Below are 12,297 nucleotides of genomic sequence, written 5' to 3' on the forward strand. Positions count from 1 at the left end.
ATTTGTCGACATATTTTTCTGTGGGCACATTTTAGCATATGTCCACAGAAAGTGGACATTTCGGTGAATTTACGGGTAAGTGAACAAAGTAATACTTACATATTTGGTCTTGGCATCTATTGCCCGTGAATCCGGCAGGGCAGGCGCATTCATAACTGTTAGTGATTTGACTACATTGACCGCCATTCTGACATGGTCCCGCCAAGCATGGATTCGGCGCATTCACTGAAATTGAAGAAAAAGTGTAAGTTAAGTGCCAAGAAAGACAAACATCTGATTTTAAATTTGACAGGTTGGTCACTGGCGAGGTTCGCAAATATCGCCCTTCAATGTTACCGCACAGGTAATATCATTTCAAGATGATATAAACTCGTATGTTTAAGTTGCACATTATTTTTCAGCATGGTCTATACTTAATCAACATATCAGAAGTACTGGCCTTTGGTCATAATAAACATGATAAAATAGATCATTTGTGTTCTTATATAGTCCATTAAGATAAAACCATTACGCTTTATACATTAGAAGTAGATTAGACCTACCTAATGCACCGATACGGAATTCACAAGTAGCCTCATTCCCAGAAGGATCAGTAAATGTGTAAACCAAGTTCGTAATGTATTGCTGCCCGACTTGGAAGTATGCAGACGTTATGTCTGTGCCATAAGGAGTCCCGCTTTCTAAAAGGGCCATACCGGAATCATCTGTGGCGGTGGGTATAGTCCAGGTCATCAATTGAAAGAATATGCCACCATCTGCGTCTGCTATGATGTCGTTAGGACAGGAGGTTAATGTTGGAGGAGTGATATCTCCATCAGCTGAATAGGAAAAAAAATATTCTCAAGCGGTTAGTCACCTGCAGCTGTACAGATTGTTGCAAAACTAAATTATCTCTAGGTAGTAAAATAAATCATAATTAATAATGTTATTGGTCAGTGCAAAACACAAGGATGCATTTAGAGTTTTTAACTTAAAAAGCGACATCACTTTTACATTTGAGCGAAAGATATTGACCATAATTTATGCAATAAACCAACCGGAACAGTACAATAATTCACCTTTTTGTTACAGCGCAAAGGGCATTGAACTGCGCAGTAACGATGTTCGCTAGCAATGTGGTCACATCGGCGTGACGTGAGGTGACGACATCAGAAGTCGAAACGCAAAGGCTTATGGGCTTACCGAAAAGGTGAATTATAATGCCAGCCATGTTGGAGGATAGTTCTAAGATGACAGAGGGACAGGTCTCTCGATCGATTACACAACCATTTATATCATACCTACCACCTGTTTTATTATATTATCATGAGAAATTCCGATGAGGCCTCCTGGAGGACATCATTTTATTTAAATGAGGATAACTTTGGCATGAGTGACGCTGTACACCCTCTATACACTAAGCAAAATTAAGGTACCAGTTGTGTTCACCTCTGTAGAAAAATGTGTCAAAATTAAAACCAGCAGCCGATGTCTATACTCTTTAGCTCTGATTTAAGACCTTATTTGTTGAAATTGGTTGAGAATTAAAGAAAACTGTGATCCAAAACCTAATCAATGAAATCACGTCGCTAGTTCTCTTGTTCGCGAACGCTTTGTGTACAAATCAATAGGGCATGCAATGTGGCAAACTGCAACTTTTAAATTTGCATTTTCCTGCGGTATTTGGATCGTTGTGTCTTTATTTCTTGAACAATTTCAACGAATGAGGTCTTTAAGTTCGAGCTACAAGATGCAGCTATTGGCTGTTGGTTCCAATTATGATATATCTACCTTTGTTTAGGATATACAGTGGGTGAACTGGTACCGCAATTATTTGGTTTACTGTATTGAATAGCCGGATGGACGCATCTGAACATAGAGGTACGTAACGTTTAATATTTATAGAGGTAACCCGTATACATAACGTAACTTTCATTATGATACTGCAAATAGCGTTCCTGGTGAAAAAGCTTAAACAATTTGTGTTTTGTTCAGAAGACATTTTTTATTATTGCACAAGTCTGAGAGGATACACAATTGTCTTATTTTGATATTTTCTTACCCATCATGAAAACAATTACATCAAAGGTGCATCTCGCCACATTCCCTGAACCATCAGTAAATGAATAGGTAACAGGGGTTCTGCCGACAGTGAAAGTACTTCCTGGGGTATGAGTCTGTGTGCGAGTGGGTGTGACACCGGAATTATCAGTAGCCGTAGGTATTGCCCATGAGGCAACTCCACTGGTGGATGTGATCGGTACCTCGACTTGAACATCACTAGGGCAGTTCTGAATGAGTGGTGGGATTAAATCTCCTGTGCCAGCTGAAATTCAGAAAAATACAATAATTTTCATGATTCATAGCTTATCATAGATTCGACACACCCCGGCACACACACCAAAATGTTTTTGTTTAATGCGAATAATAATATAAAACATAAAACAGTCATAATGCAACATGGGAAATAATGTTGGTCTATTATCGTATAGTATTTCCTAAATCAGGTGGTGTTACATGTATAATACCATGACCATAATGATCATGGGTTAGTTGTGTTGATGATTGTAAGGTTTACGCCTGTGCACAGGGCAATACCACCGTGCTTTTTTACTTTTTACTCAGTTCTTTATTGTCATGATTGTATGTATTCGCTTTGTTCCCTCGGTTTACATACAGTTCTATTGAAGAAAAAACTGGATACATACTTTGGGATTGAACATCGAAGGAACAAGTTGCCGAGTTGCCTGACGGATCCGTAAAGACGTATGTAATTGTGACTGGTTGCGAACCGTCTTGAAATAGAACCCTGGGCTCTGCCACTGACGAGAATGATAACGTAACTGGTCCAGATTCATCCGTTGCTGTAGGCATAGTCCATTCGATCAAAGTATAAGGTGAGTTTGGATCGACTGGTACCACAACCTGCTGCGGACAATTTGCTATCACTGGAGCTGTGTTGTCAGATCCTAAAAACGACACGAATGAGATCATGGTAAGATTCTATCAATATGGTTGAAGTATGCGGTAATTCATTAAAGGAATTTAACCACCATATTTTTCTTTTCATAATTATATTAGTCAAAAATCAGCATGTTTAAACCTTCGATAAGTCTTGGAATGAGTGAAGTTAATTAAAAATGACCACTCATGTGCGACGTCATTTTAAAACTCAATTTGGTCAATGAAACGTAACGATAGCCTTACATAGCTGTCTGTACCCCAGAATACAATGACTACTCATGTTTCAAATGGCCAACTGTCCATTCATTACAGTGCATATTCAGGCAAATGCTTTTTCATTATATGTGGATATACAGATACTTAATGCGAAAAGCATGGCCATGATGATGTCACATTTACCTGACAGTGTTTAAATATATTCTATTGGTGATGATTCTTAATACATTATCTGATTAGTGCCGGACATATCTGTGTATAACTTAGCTTATTAGAAGCTAATTATCATCTTACCTGAATTTACAACCACATTAAAGGAGCACGTGGCGGCGTTCCTCGACGTATCAGTAAAAGAGTACGTAACACGTGTCGTTCCGACAGGGAATCTGGTGCCTGGTAGATGGGTACTGGTCCGAGTAGGATTTGAACCCGTGTTATCAGTTGCTATTGGTTCGTTCCATGTTGCTGTTGCCCCTGTTTCGCTCGATGATACCATAACAACGATATTATTGGTAGGACATCCTGTGATCTCTGGAGGTGTAACGTCGTTATTTATAGCTGTTGAAAAAAATAATACATAGTAAACATAATAAATTCTAAATCCTGAGATTTATTGATCGCCCTCCGCTGTGATCCAACCGATGGCATATCAGGACGACGATCTTAACAGTGCAGTGTGGTGCGAAACTCATAAGGCCGCACATTTTACAGAAAGTCGCCGATTACGGTGCTCCAAATCATTCCATAACCCATTTTGAGATCAGCGCAAACCCTAATCAACTTACGTAGACCGTCATGAGTTTCATACAGGTAGACCGGGATCTGCTTTACGAGTTTTGTATCTTTCGACCGGGGCAATTAGCGTACTTATCTAGTGGAATTCCAAACTAGCTCAATTGTCACTTGAGCCACAACAGCAGCAATGGACACAATTACATTACGTTACGTTAACTGGACCTCATGGTAAAAGGAAGCTTGCTACGCATCATCTTCAATATTTTCGGTCACAAACAATTTGCTCATCCCCTATTAATTAATATTGAAACATTTTTGTTCGTCATACCAGGCCTACCTCTAGTAGGCTACTTCCATGGTTATACGTCAAAAACATGAACCGTAATTTACATATTCAACCCTGCATACATTTCAGGTGAATCGGGCCATGCCCGTAACCAGGATTTTTTTTGGCGCATGGATGCTGATTTTACCAAATGTGGACTTTCCCGCCCCTCAAAAAATTTGCTTACATTTGCGCATAGGCAGTGGACGTCACCCCCTAAAAATGGACTTTTAGCGGCTATGGTCCCTTCATTCATTTTTCTTTCTTTATAATGCGGACATTCTTGGAGATTTGTTTGCTGAAAAGTGGACCTCTTTTGTATGGGGTGAAGTGTGCCGCACCAACACCTGCTAACGCACCGTAGGTTTACGGGCCTATTTGGAGCAAGAGACGTATGACTCGATTAGGCTAATTCCTGCAATAAACTGCTACAAAATTTCACAGATAAATCCAAATAAATGTTTCTCAAAAGGAAGTAGGCTACACATGATGTAATTAAAAGTCAAGAGATAAAGCAACACCTTGAATTCACCTTTTCGGTAAATCCAGAAAGCCTTTTTGCTTGAATCTTGAAGACATTACGCTCAATTGACCTTTTCAGTAAATCCTATAATTCCTTACGGTTTGACCCCAGCTGTGGTCATTTGACGTCACGCTGATGCAAACATCGTTTAGCGAACATCGCTACTGCGCATCGCAAGTCATCGTGACGTCAAATGACGACATCTGTGACGCAATGAATTATGGGATTTACTGAAAAGGTCAATTAAAAAAAGCCACATATCGTTATGAAACATCGTCACTAACGCGTAGATGTGCGCATCGGCATGACGTCACGTAGGGTTAATTACTTTAAAGCGTAAAGGATTTTGAGATTTACAGAAAAGATGAATAGTTGTTGCACTTACAAAAGACGGTCACGTAAAAGCTACACGTCGCTGCGTTGTTCGCATCATCAGTAAACACATACGTCACAGTTGTTCTACCCAATTGGAAGAACGTATCTGGCGTATGAGTTTGACGAATCAGGGATGGGTTCGGATCCACGTTGTCTGTAGCGGTAGGTTCGACCCATGTTGCTTGTGCACCACCAACGGGTGAAAATAAGGACTGCGACGAAGGACAGCCTTGGATTGTTGGCGGTTGATTATCAGAAACTAGAGAAGTAATTGAGATGAACAGAATTTTAATGTTAATTAAAATAGATGTACAATGCAAAACGCAATATAATGAGGTCACATGTTAATAAATCTTCGAACGTAATTAGTCTGTTAAATTTGAATGCAAACGGTTCGGCTACAGTTTTTGCATTTACAAAAATGTTGACAAACATGACTAATATTAAACTTACCACTGTCAATCTGACAGAGTGTCCCGGTAAAGCCAGCTGGACATGCGCATGAGAAGAAGGTATTGAAGGCATTACACTGTGCACCATTAAGACATGGTGAGCTACTGCAAGGATTCACGTCTGAAAACAAATACATATTTCCAAATAATAGACTTGCATTATGTGAAGGGAAGAACACAATACCAGAAACATCAGCAAAAGTGCAATGATCCAAAATTACAGGTGTCAATATTTTGTATTCTGCATCTGCTTTTTAAGGTAAATGTCGTTTCCGTTGATTTTAACGGACCATAATTCCCGGTCTTTTATAATCATATCAATGGGCTATTCCATTTAAAATCCACACTACCCCTGTGGAAGATTTCACTAAAGTCTTCCACAGAGGGAGTAAGAGTTTCGAATAGAATAGACATTGAACTACTCACTACAGAATGTTGAAGATATATAGGTAAAGCCATACATAATACAGGGGGAATATGGGTCTCAAAATGATTAACCTTGACCAATTACATTTGTTGAAAAACATACTCCCCCTGTGGAAGATATTTCCAAAATCTTCCACAGGGGTAGTGTGGATTTCAACTGGAATAGCCAATTTAAGATGTGTACCTGCAAATGAGTTTCAAAATGCAGAAGTGAACGTTGTTCACAAAACACTGTACAAAATATTGAAATATTTATTTCGTTGACAGTATTGGCCGGTTTTGCCAACCTGTGTTTTGGTGTTCTAGACCCTAACATTTAAACATAACCTAACCCCAATCCTAACCTTAACACCTAACACCAATCTTTATTGCTTGTTATAGCGATTATTCTGTAGTATCACCCGAATTGTTGATCATTATACTCACAAGTATTTTCACAGTTGTGTCCTACGAAACCAACCGGACATTGGCAGAAGTAATCGACGTCTTGGTCAAAACTGTGATAATCATTAAAGCATACTCCGCCATTACGACACGGTGGACGTGTTCCAAGATTGCAAATATCCAACTCGGGAATACTGGCTGGAAGGTTATGAGCAAATATAATGATTACGTCATTTACGTGGCAAGTTATATATTCGACTATTGTAATTAAAGACCGAATTAAAAAAAAGACTATTTCTGACATCAGGGCAAAGGCGCGGTGTGATTGGTTGTTGACCTGTGCAGTACGGCATTTTTTGGTATGGTTGACAGAATGCATAACTTGAAATTGGTTTTTGGGCTTGATTGTCACAGAATACGAAAACGGTCAAAAAACGCCCTAAAATGCATGTTTTTGGCCCTTATTTCCTAAAATTGACCAAATATTAAAATTCCATTGCCAATGATTAGGTTTTAGATATGTTTGATTTGGCAAAACAGGATAATATTTTTTGATCCCAAAAAATTAGTGCTGTATTTTTCTGGAGCACTAAGTCCTCGACTTTCCGTTGAATTACTTACTTGTTCTAAGTGCGCAGTTCACTCCAGTATAGACATTTTACTTACTTGTTCTAAGGGCGCAGTTCACTCCAGTAAAGACATTTTACACTTACTTGTTCTAAGGGCGCAGTTCACTCCAGTAAAGCCATTTTCACATACACAAGTGTACTGTCTCACGAAGTTATTGTTTGGAGAACTGATACTGTTATAACTATTGTAACAGTCTCCATTTGAACATGGATTGCCGGTACAGGAATCCAAGTTAATCTGAATGGCTGCAATTTAAAGAAAAAATGTGTTTAAAGTCTGATCATGATAGAAAAGATAACCCAACGTTAACATATCAGTTAATCGTCATAAATTGTACACCACCGAGAGCCTAAGGTTTAATTTGGAGCCCATATTTAAGTTGAAAGATCATCCGGGTTCATGGCGTTATATTTCCCTCTCAAATCTTAAAACTCAGAATGCCTTTGCACAATTCTTCAAACTCACCTCTCCTGGTTTGACAGTTGATTCCTAGATAATCAGCAGGACAGACACAGATGTAATAGGTAGCATCCATTGTCAAACACGAACCTCCGTTCATACATGGAAAACTTGTACATGGGTTCATGTTCATAGTTACGACTGTATATCAAAACACAAAGTCACTCTTTTATGTAAAAAAATTCGAAATGAAAGATTGAGTGCAGATGGTCAAGTATTAAACTTTCTATAATTGAAGACCGAATTAGAAGACTAGTTTTTTTGGTCTGGTTGTCAGGACGTCATACGCAAACTAGTCTAATGATAGGGTTTGATTTATAAACAAAACACTCTACTTATACATGGGTGCATCAAAATAAAGTATACAGTTTGAAAAATGCCACTAGATAAAAAGTATGAGGTATTTGGTCAAAAAACTTTAGTTGATAGCTGAATCAACATCTTGTCCTCTCACAACTGTAAAATCACTGGACCATTCAGGACTCAGTTTTTTGTGAGTCGTGTAAATATGCAGCTGGCTGCGCGAATTCAATTAAAATAACATATAAATCACAGTGTCTTCACTTTCTTTACAGTAATTGACAGAACGCCTTGCTTAATTGTTTGGCAATCGTGTGATTGATTTGCACAAAGTGGAATGGCACCTAAGATCTCCTGATCTTACACCTTTGGATTTCTACTAGTGGTACTATCTAAAAGCAGAGGTTTTCACAAGTCCTCCTGCAGACCTTGATGAACTCCAGAGATGCAAAATTGCACAAATTGACATCACCAGGCAGGACAGACCTCTCATAAGACGTGGTGTGAATGCCATGTTGGGGAGAGCTAATATATGCATACAGAGGAATGGTGGCCATGCCCTGGTGGCCGACTGTGGAAGACTAACACTATTAATGTTAAGATAGTAGTTAAACATGTGATTTGCATGTTGCTTCGATTTTAATTGACTCCGTGCAACTGCATTGTTACTCGGCTTCCAAAAATAGCCACCGAGTCCTTATTAATGGTCACACGCCAGTGATTTTACAGTTGTGTTGATTTAACTAAAATAAAAAAATAAATAAATGTAGACATTTATATAGCGCTTTATGCCGTAAACAGCCTCTAAGCGCTTTACATTTATTCCCCCGTCATAAGAATATGTCGGAACCACGTTTGCAGCCTACAAGTGGCGGCGCCAACTGTTTCAGGAACAAACGCGGAGCTTTGGATATGCAGATTGCCCACAGGGTCCATCAGTACAACGACTGTGACTACCCCTAACAGCTTCCCATTGCACCTAACAACTAAAGTATTTTGATCAAATACCTTGTAATTTTTAATCTAGCGGCATATATTTCGAACTGTATAGGCTACTTTATTTTGATACACCCTGTAGAACGTCTATCAACCAAAGTAGAATAAAAATATTTTAAAACTAATAATAATCGCGAATCCTAATATTGTCCTAGATTCCTCGACGGTGATTTAACTATTGCAGCCAAATATCATTACATACCCTGATCGCAATTAATTCCCGTGAACCCAAGTGGACATCGGCATGAGTAGGCAAAGCATTGTCCAGGAATCACATTGCAAAAACCATTATTCTGGCACGGGTTATTACTGCATGGATTAGGAATGGCTGAAAAACAAAACGAATAATATTAAATAAAAACCAGAATATATTATAATTGTGTTTATATGGTATCTTAAATGTAAATAATTATGCATGGCATTTAAAATGGAAATGGCGTACAGTGTGTATTTGCAAACAATGTGCACTTTATTCAGAGATAGAAAGAAAGTAGCCGAAGTACGATTAACTGCTATAGCTTCTTTGTTAAGCTCGTAATAGGTGAGATCCCGCGAGATCATAACATCGACTCTACACGGGAGGCGACATTCAAAACACATTCCTGTGATGCGTTTGTGATCTCTGCTTGTGCTCGCACACGGCACGTGTTATAAGCGCCCAACACGCACACGCCATCGCACCGCGTCCCGGATGCGGATTTCTAGTGCCCTGTATCATAGTTCATTTGTCTTTCTCGAGACAGCAGCGTCCGCGTGTGATAAACGCGCGATCAAGGCGGTGTGGCGCGAAGTGACTGCATCCTACAGATACACCGCCTTTGATCTCTCTTGTATCACACATAACACGGACGCTACTGTCTCGAGGAAATCAAATGGACTATAGACACTTTCTATTATGAATTGAATGGGAAAACGCTTTGGGGCACTGCCCCTTCGAAATGCGGTATTGCGTGACTAACGCGCGCTTTTTTCTATCATCGAGCATATTTTGGACATTATTGACGCGCTCGCAGTAACACAAACCGAATAATACCACAAACCACCTCCACCAACCCACCCCTTCGCACACCCATACACAGTCACTTACCTAGTTCACAGTTAAATCCAGAGAAACATCCACTACACTGGCACTGGTATGAGAAGCAACTACCCTGTACCTGGCTACAGATACCACCATTAACACATGGGTTTAGAGCGCATGGATCCCGACCTGAAATATCATAGGAATAGAATTTATAACCTCGCTTTTCTTTAAAATCCTCATGACATCAACCGATTTCAATGAAACAATCCGTACACGTCATGGAGATATGTTAAACCACGTATACAATTTTCTCATATTAGAACCGCGCACAGCAGTACCAGCGTCAGTTAAACTGAGTCTCTCATGTTTTAACGCACTGGACCGTATACCGAAGCTTGGTACTAGAGGCCGTTTCCTTCCACTACCAAAACCTCATTTGGCAGGTATAGCGAAAAGAATATAAATAGTTACACAATTCATTGCCTATTTTGGTAGATGTACGTATTTAATGATTTTTTCAAAAAGTGTTTTAGAAAATATACACATTCACAGAATACGGATAGTTTTACGTATTTGAATAATTCTTTACAAAAATAATGAAACTGATGAGGAAGCACGGTGGCTGAGGGCAATGGGCTCCAACTCATAATCGGAAGGTTCCGGGTTCGAGTCCCGGCGACGCCATCGTGTTGTTTCCTTGAGTAAGGCACTTTATCTCGATTACTCCTCTCCACCCAGGTGTATAAATGGGTACCGGTATTCTTAAATGCTGAGAAGGGAACAGTCTCGCTGTGGAGGAGGTGTAGCGATTCCTTATAGCAACATTACCTGGAGAGGTCTGGTCCAATCGCCAATGAAAGAGAGATGGGCACTCCGATCACTGTTTATATACAGGGTCGCCTCTTTTACTTTTACTTAATCTTTTCATGGGTGGATAGTTGGAAGTTAAATATTATTACAAAATCTTATAATGATATTAGAACTTACTCTCTTGACAGAATAACCCAGTAAAGCATCCACTGCATGAGCAGGTGTACTCGGTGCATCCTCCATTAGGTACTGAAATACACTGACCCCCATTCGTACATTGGTGGTTTGTGCAAGCGTCGTAAACTGAAAAATGTAATGAATAGACTTTTAATCATAGGCGTAGATCCCGGGGGATTGGGGAATATATCTCCCTAACATTTTGATATCGAGGATGGCCCATACAATCATTCCCACCTATATTGACGTCTGTTTGGGTTTTTTTGACCAAATGAACCTCATATTTGGTCATTTTAGCGTAAAAAGTGCAAATTTATGCCGGCTTCGCTCGAAGTTATTCAATTTTAGAACCATATTTCCCAAGTTTAGCTTCAATATGCCTTGATTGTCGCTTACTTCGTGTGCATTTGTATCATAAACTTATTCTGTCGCTAAAAGATGCTGCATTTACTATCCTTTTTTCCCATCCCCATCCCCCAATGGCAAACAGCAATCTACGCCACTGGCCCCAAGCAAATAGGTGGGATAGAGATAGGGCTTAAGATTATAATAGTGATTAAGGAGATGTTAAAAAACGCCCAGCACTGCTCCTTATCCATGTTTATGGGCCCAGAGGTTCTTGCTACGCCCCTGTCTGTGTGTAAAGTGAAATTAGGAAGGCTATCGAAGTTGACAGAAAAGGTGAATTTATTATCTAACAGCCTGCAATCATTGGAAAGGAAATCGAAATAAGACTTACTATTGTCGTAGCTTGTATTATTTCCTCACCTCGATTTTACAATCCATTCTTTTGGATGAAATCATTTTATTTATATAGGCTGATATTAAGAATACTGCACATAAAATATTGATACTATCTTGCTTCATTTGTTTTGTTTCTCAAAACACACCTCGGGATATTATATCCAAACCAAAGCTAACCAGCAATAAGAAAATGAACTAAAGTAACTTTAACAAGTTGAGCTCATAAAATGCACGCAATGAATTATAAGAATGAAAGCTGTTTCTCCTTCATCTGATTAAGTAACATACCATTCTGACAGAACTGTCCTGAAAAACAAGCCGGGCATGTACATGTATACTTGGAACAGTCTGCCGGATTAGGTGTACATTGGGCTCCGTTTTGACATTGATGGTTTGCACATGGATCAGCTCCTGAAATCAGATTAGAAGAGAATTTAGTGTCATTTCAAAACGTAAATATGATAGAGTTGTTGGAAAAAAAATGTTACAGAAATAAACTAAATAATAAATTTGCATGATTCGGGCTAAATTTGGATTGGTCATGATTAGTAATGTTAATCCTTCAAAAGTACCTCAGTTTGAACGGCAAGATTTCGGAAGTTACCAAAATGATCTAGAAAGAACAAACAATACTAACTTACTTTGAGTACAGAATGTTCCAGTAAAGCAATCCGGGCATTCACAGTAGTATTGATCACAGGAATTGGCGAAGGGTACGCACGCGGCACCATTGGCACAATTGTGGTTTGCACAAGGTTCGGCACCTAAAAAGTGATGC

The 12,297-nt window shown here is 39.2% G+C and overlaps 1 protein-coding gene across 1 annotated transcript in view; it reads right to left on the reverse strand.

The window, feature by feature from the left end:
* The window catches only part of LOC140172447 (uncharacterized), a 62,762-nt gene that overhangs the window by 15,111 nt on the left and 35,354 nt on the right, over positions 1-12,297 (reverse strand). Inside the window, exons 30-44 of the mRNA XM_072195594.1 lie at positions 12,161-12,283; positions 11,808-11,930; positions 10,776-10,901; positions 9,852-9,974; positions 8,967-9,092; positions 7,475-7,609; positions 7,093-7,254; positions 6,422-6,577; positions 5,571-5,690; positions 5,128-5,376; positions 3,454-3,717; positions 2,688-2,948; positions 2,042-2,305; positions 543-818; positions 100-225 (exon numbers count right to left, since the gene is read on the reverse strand). Of these exons, the coding sequence (XP_072051695.1) occupies positions 100-225; positions 543-818; positions 2,042-2,305; positions 2,688-2,948; positions 3,454-3,717; positions 5,128-5,376; positions 5,571-5,690; positions 6,422-6,577; positions 7,093-7,254; positions 7,475-7,609; positions 8,967-9,092; positions 9,852-9,974; positions 10,776-10,901; positions 11,808-11,930; positions 12,161-12,283 (2,634 nt within the window). The remainder of the gene's footprint in view (positions 1-99; positions 226-542; positions 819-2,041; positions 2,306-2,687; positions 2,949-3,453; positions 3,718-5,127; positions 5,377-5,570; positions 5,691-6,421; positions 6,578-7,092; positions 7,255-7,474; positions 7,610-8,966; positions 9,093-9,851; positions 9,975-10,775; positions 10,902-11,807; positions 11,931-12,160; positions 12,284-12,297) is intronic.

This window comes from Amphiura filiformis, chromosome 16, assembly GCF_039555335.1.
Source record: "Amphiura filiformis chromosome 16, Afil_fr2py, whole genome shotgun sequence".
In the NCBI taxonomy this organism is placed as follows: Eukaryota; Metazoa; Echinodermata; class Ophiuroidea; order Amphilepidida; family Amphiuridae; genus Amphiura; species Amphiura filiformis.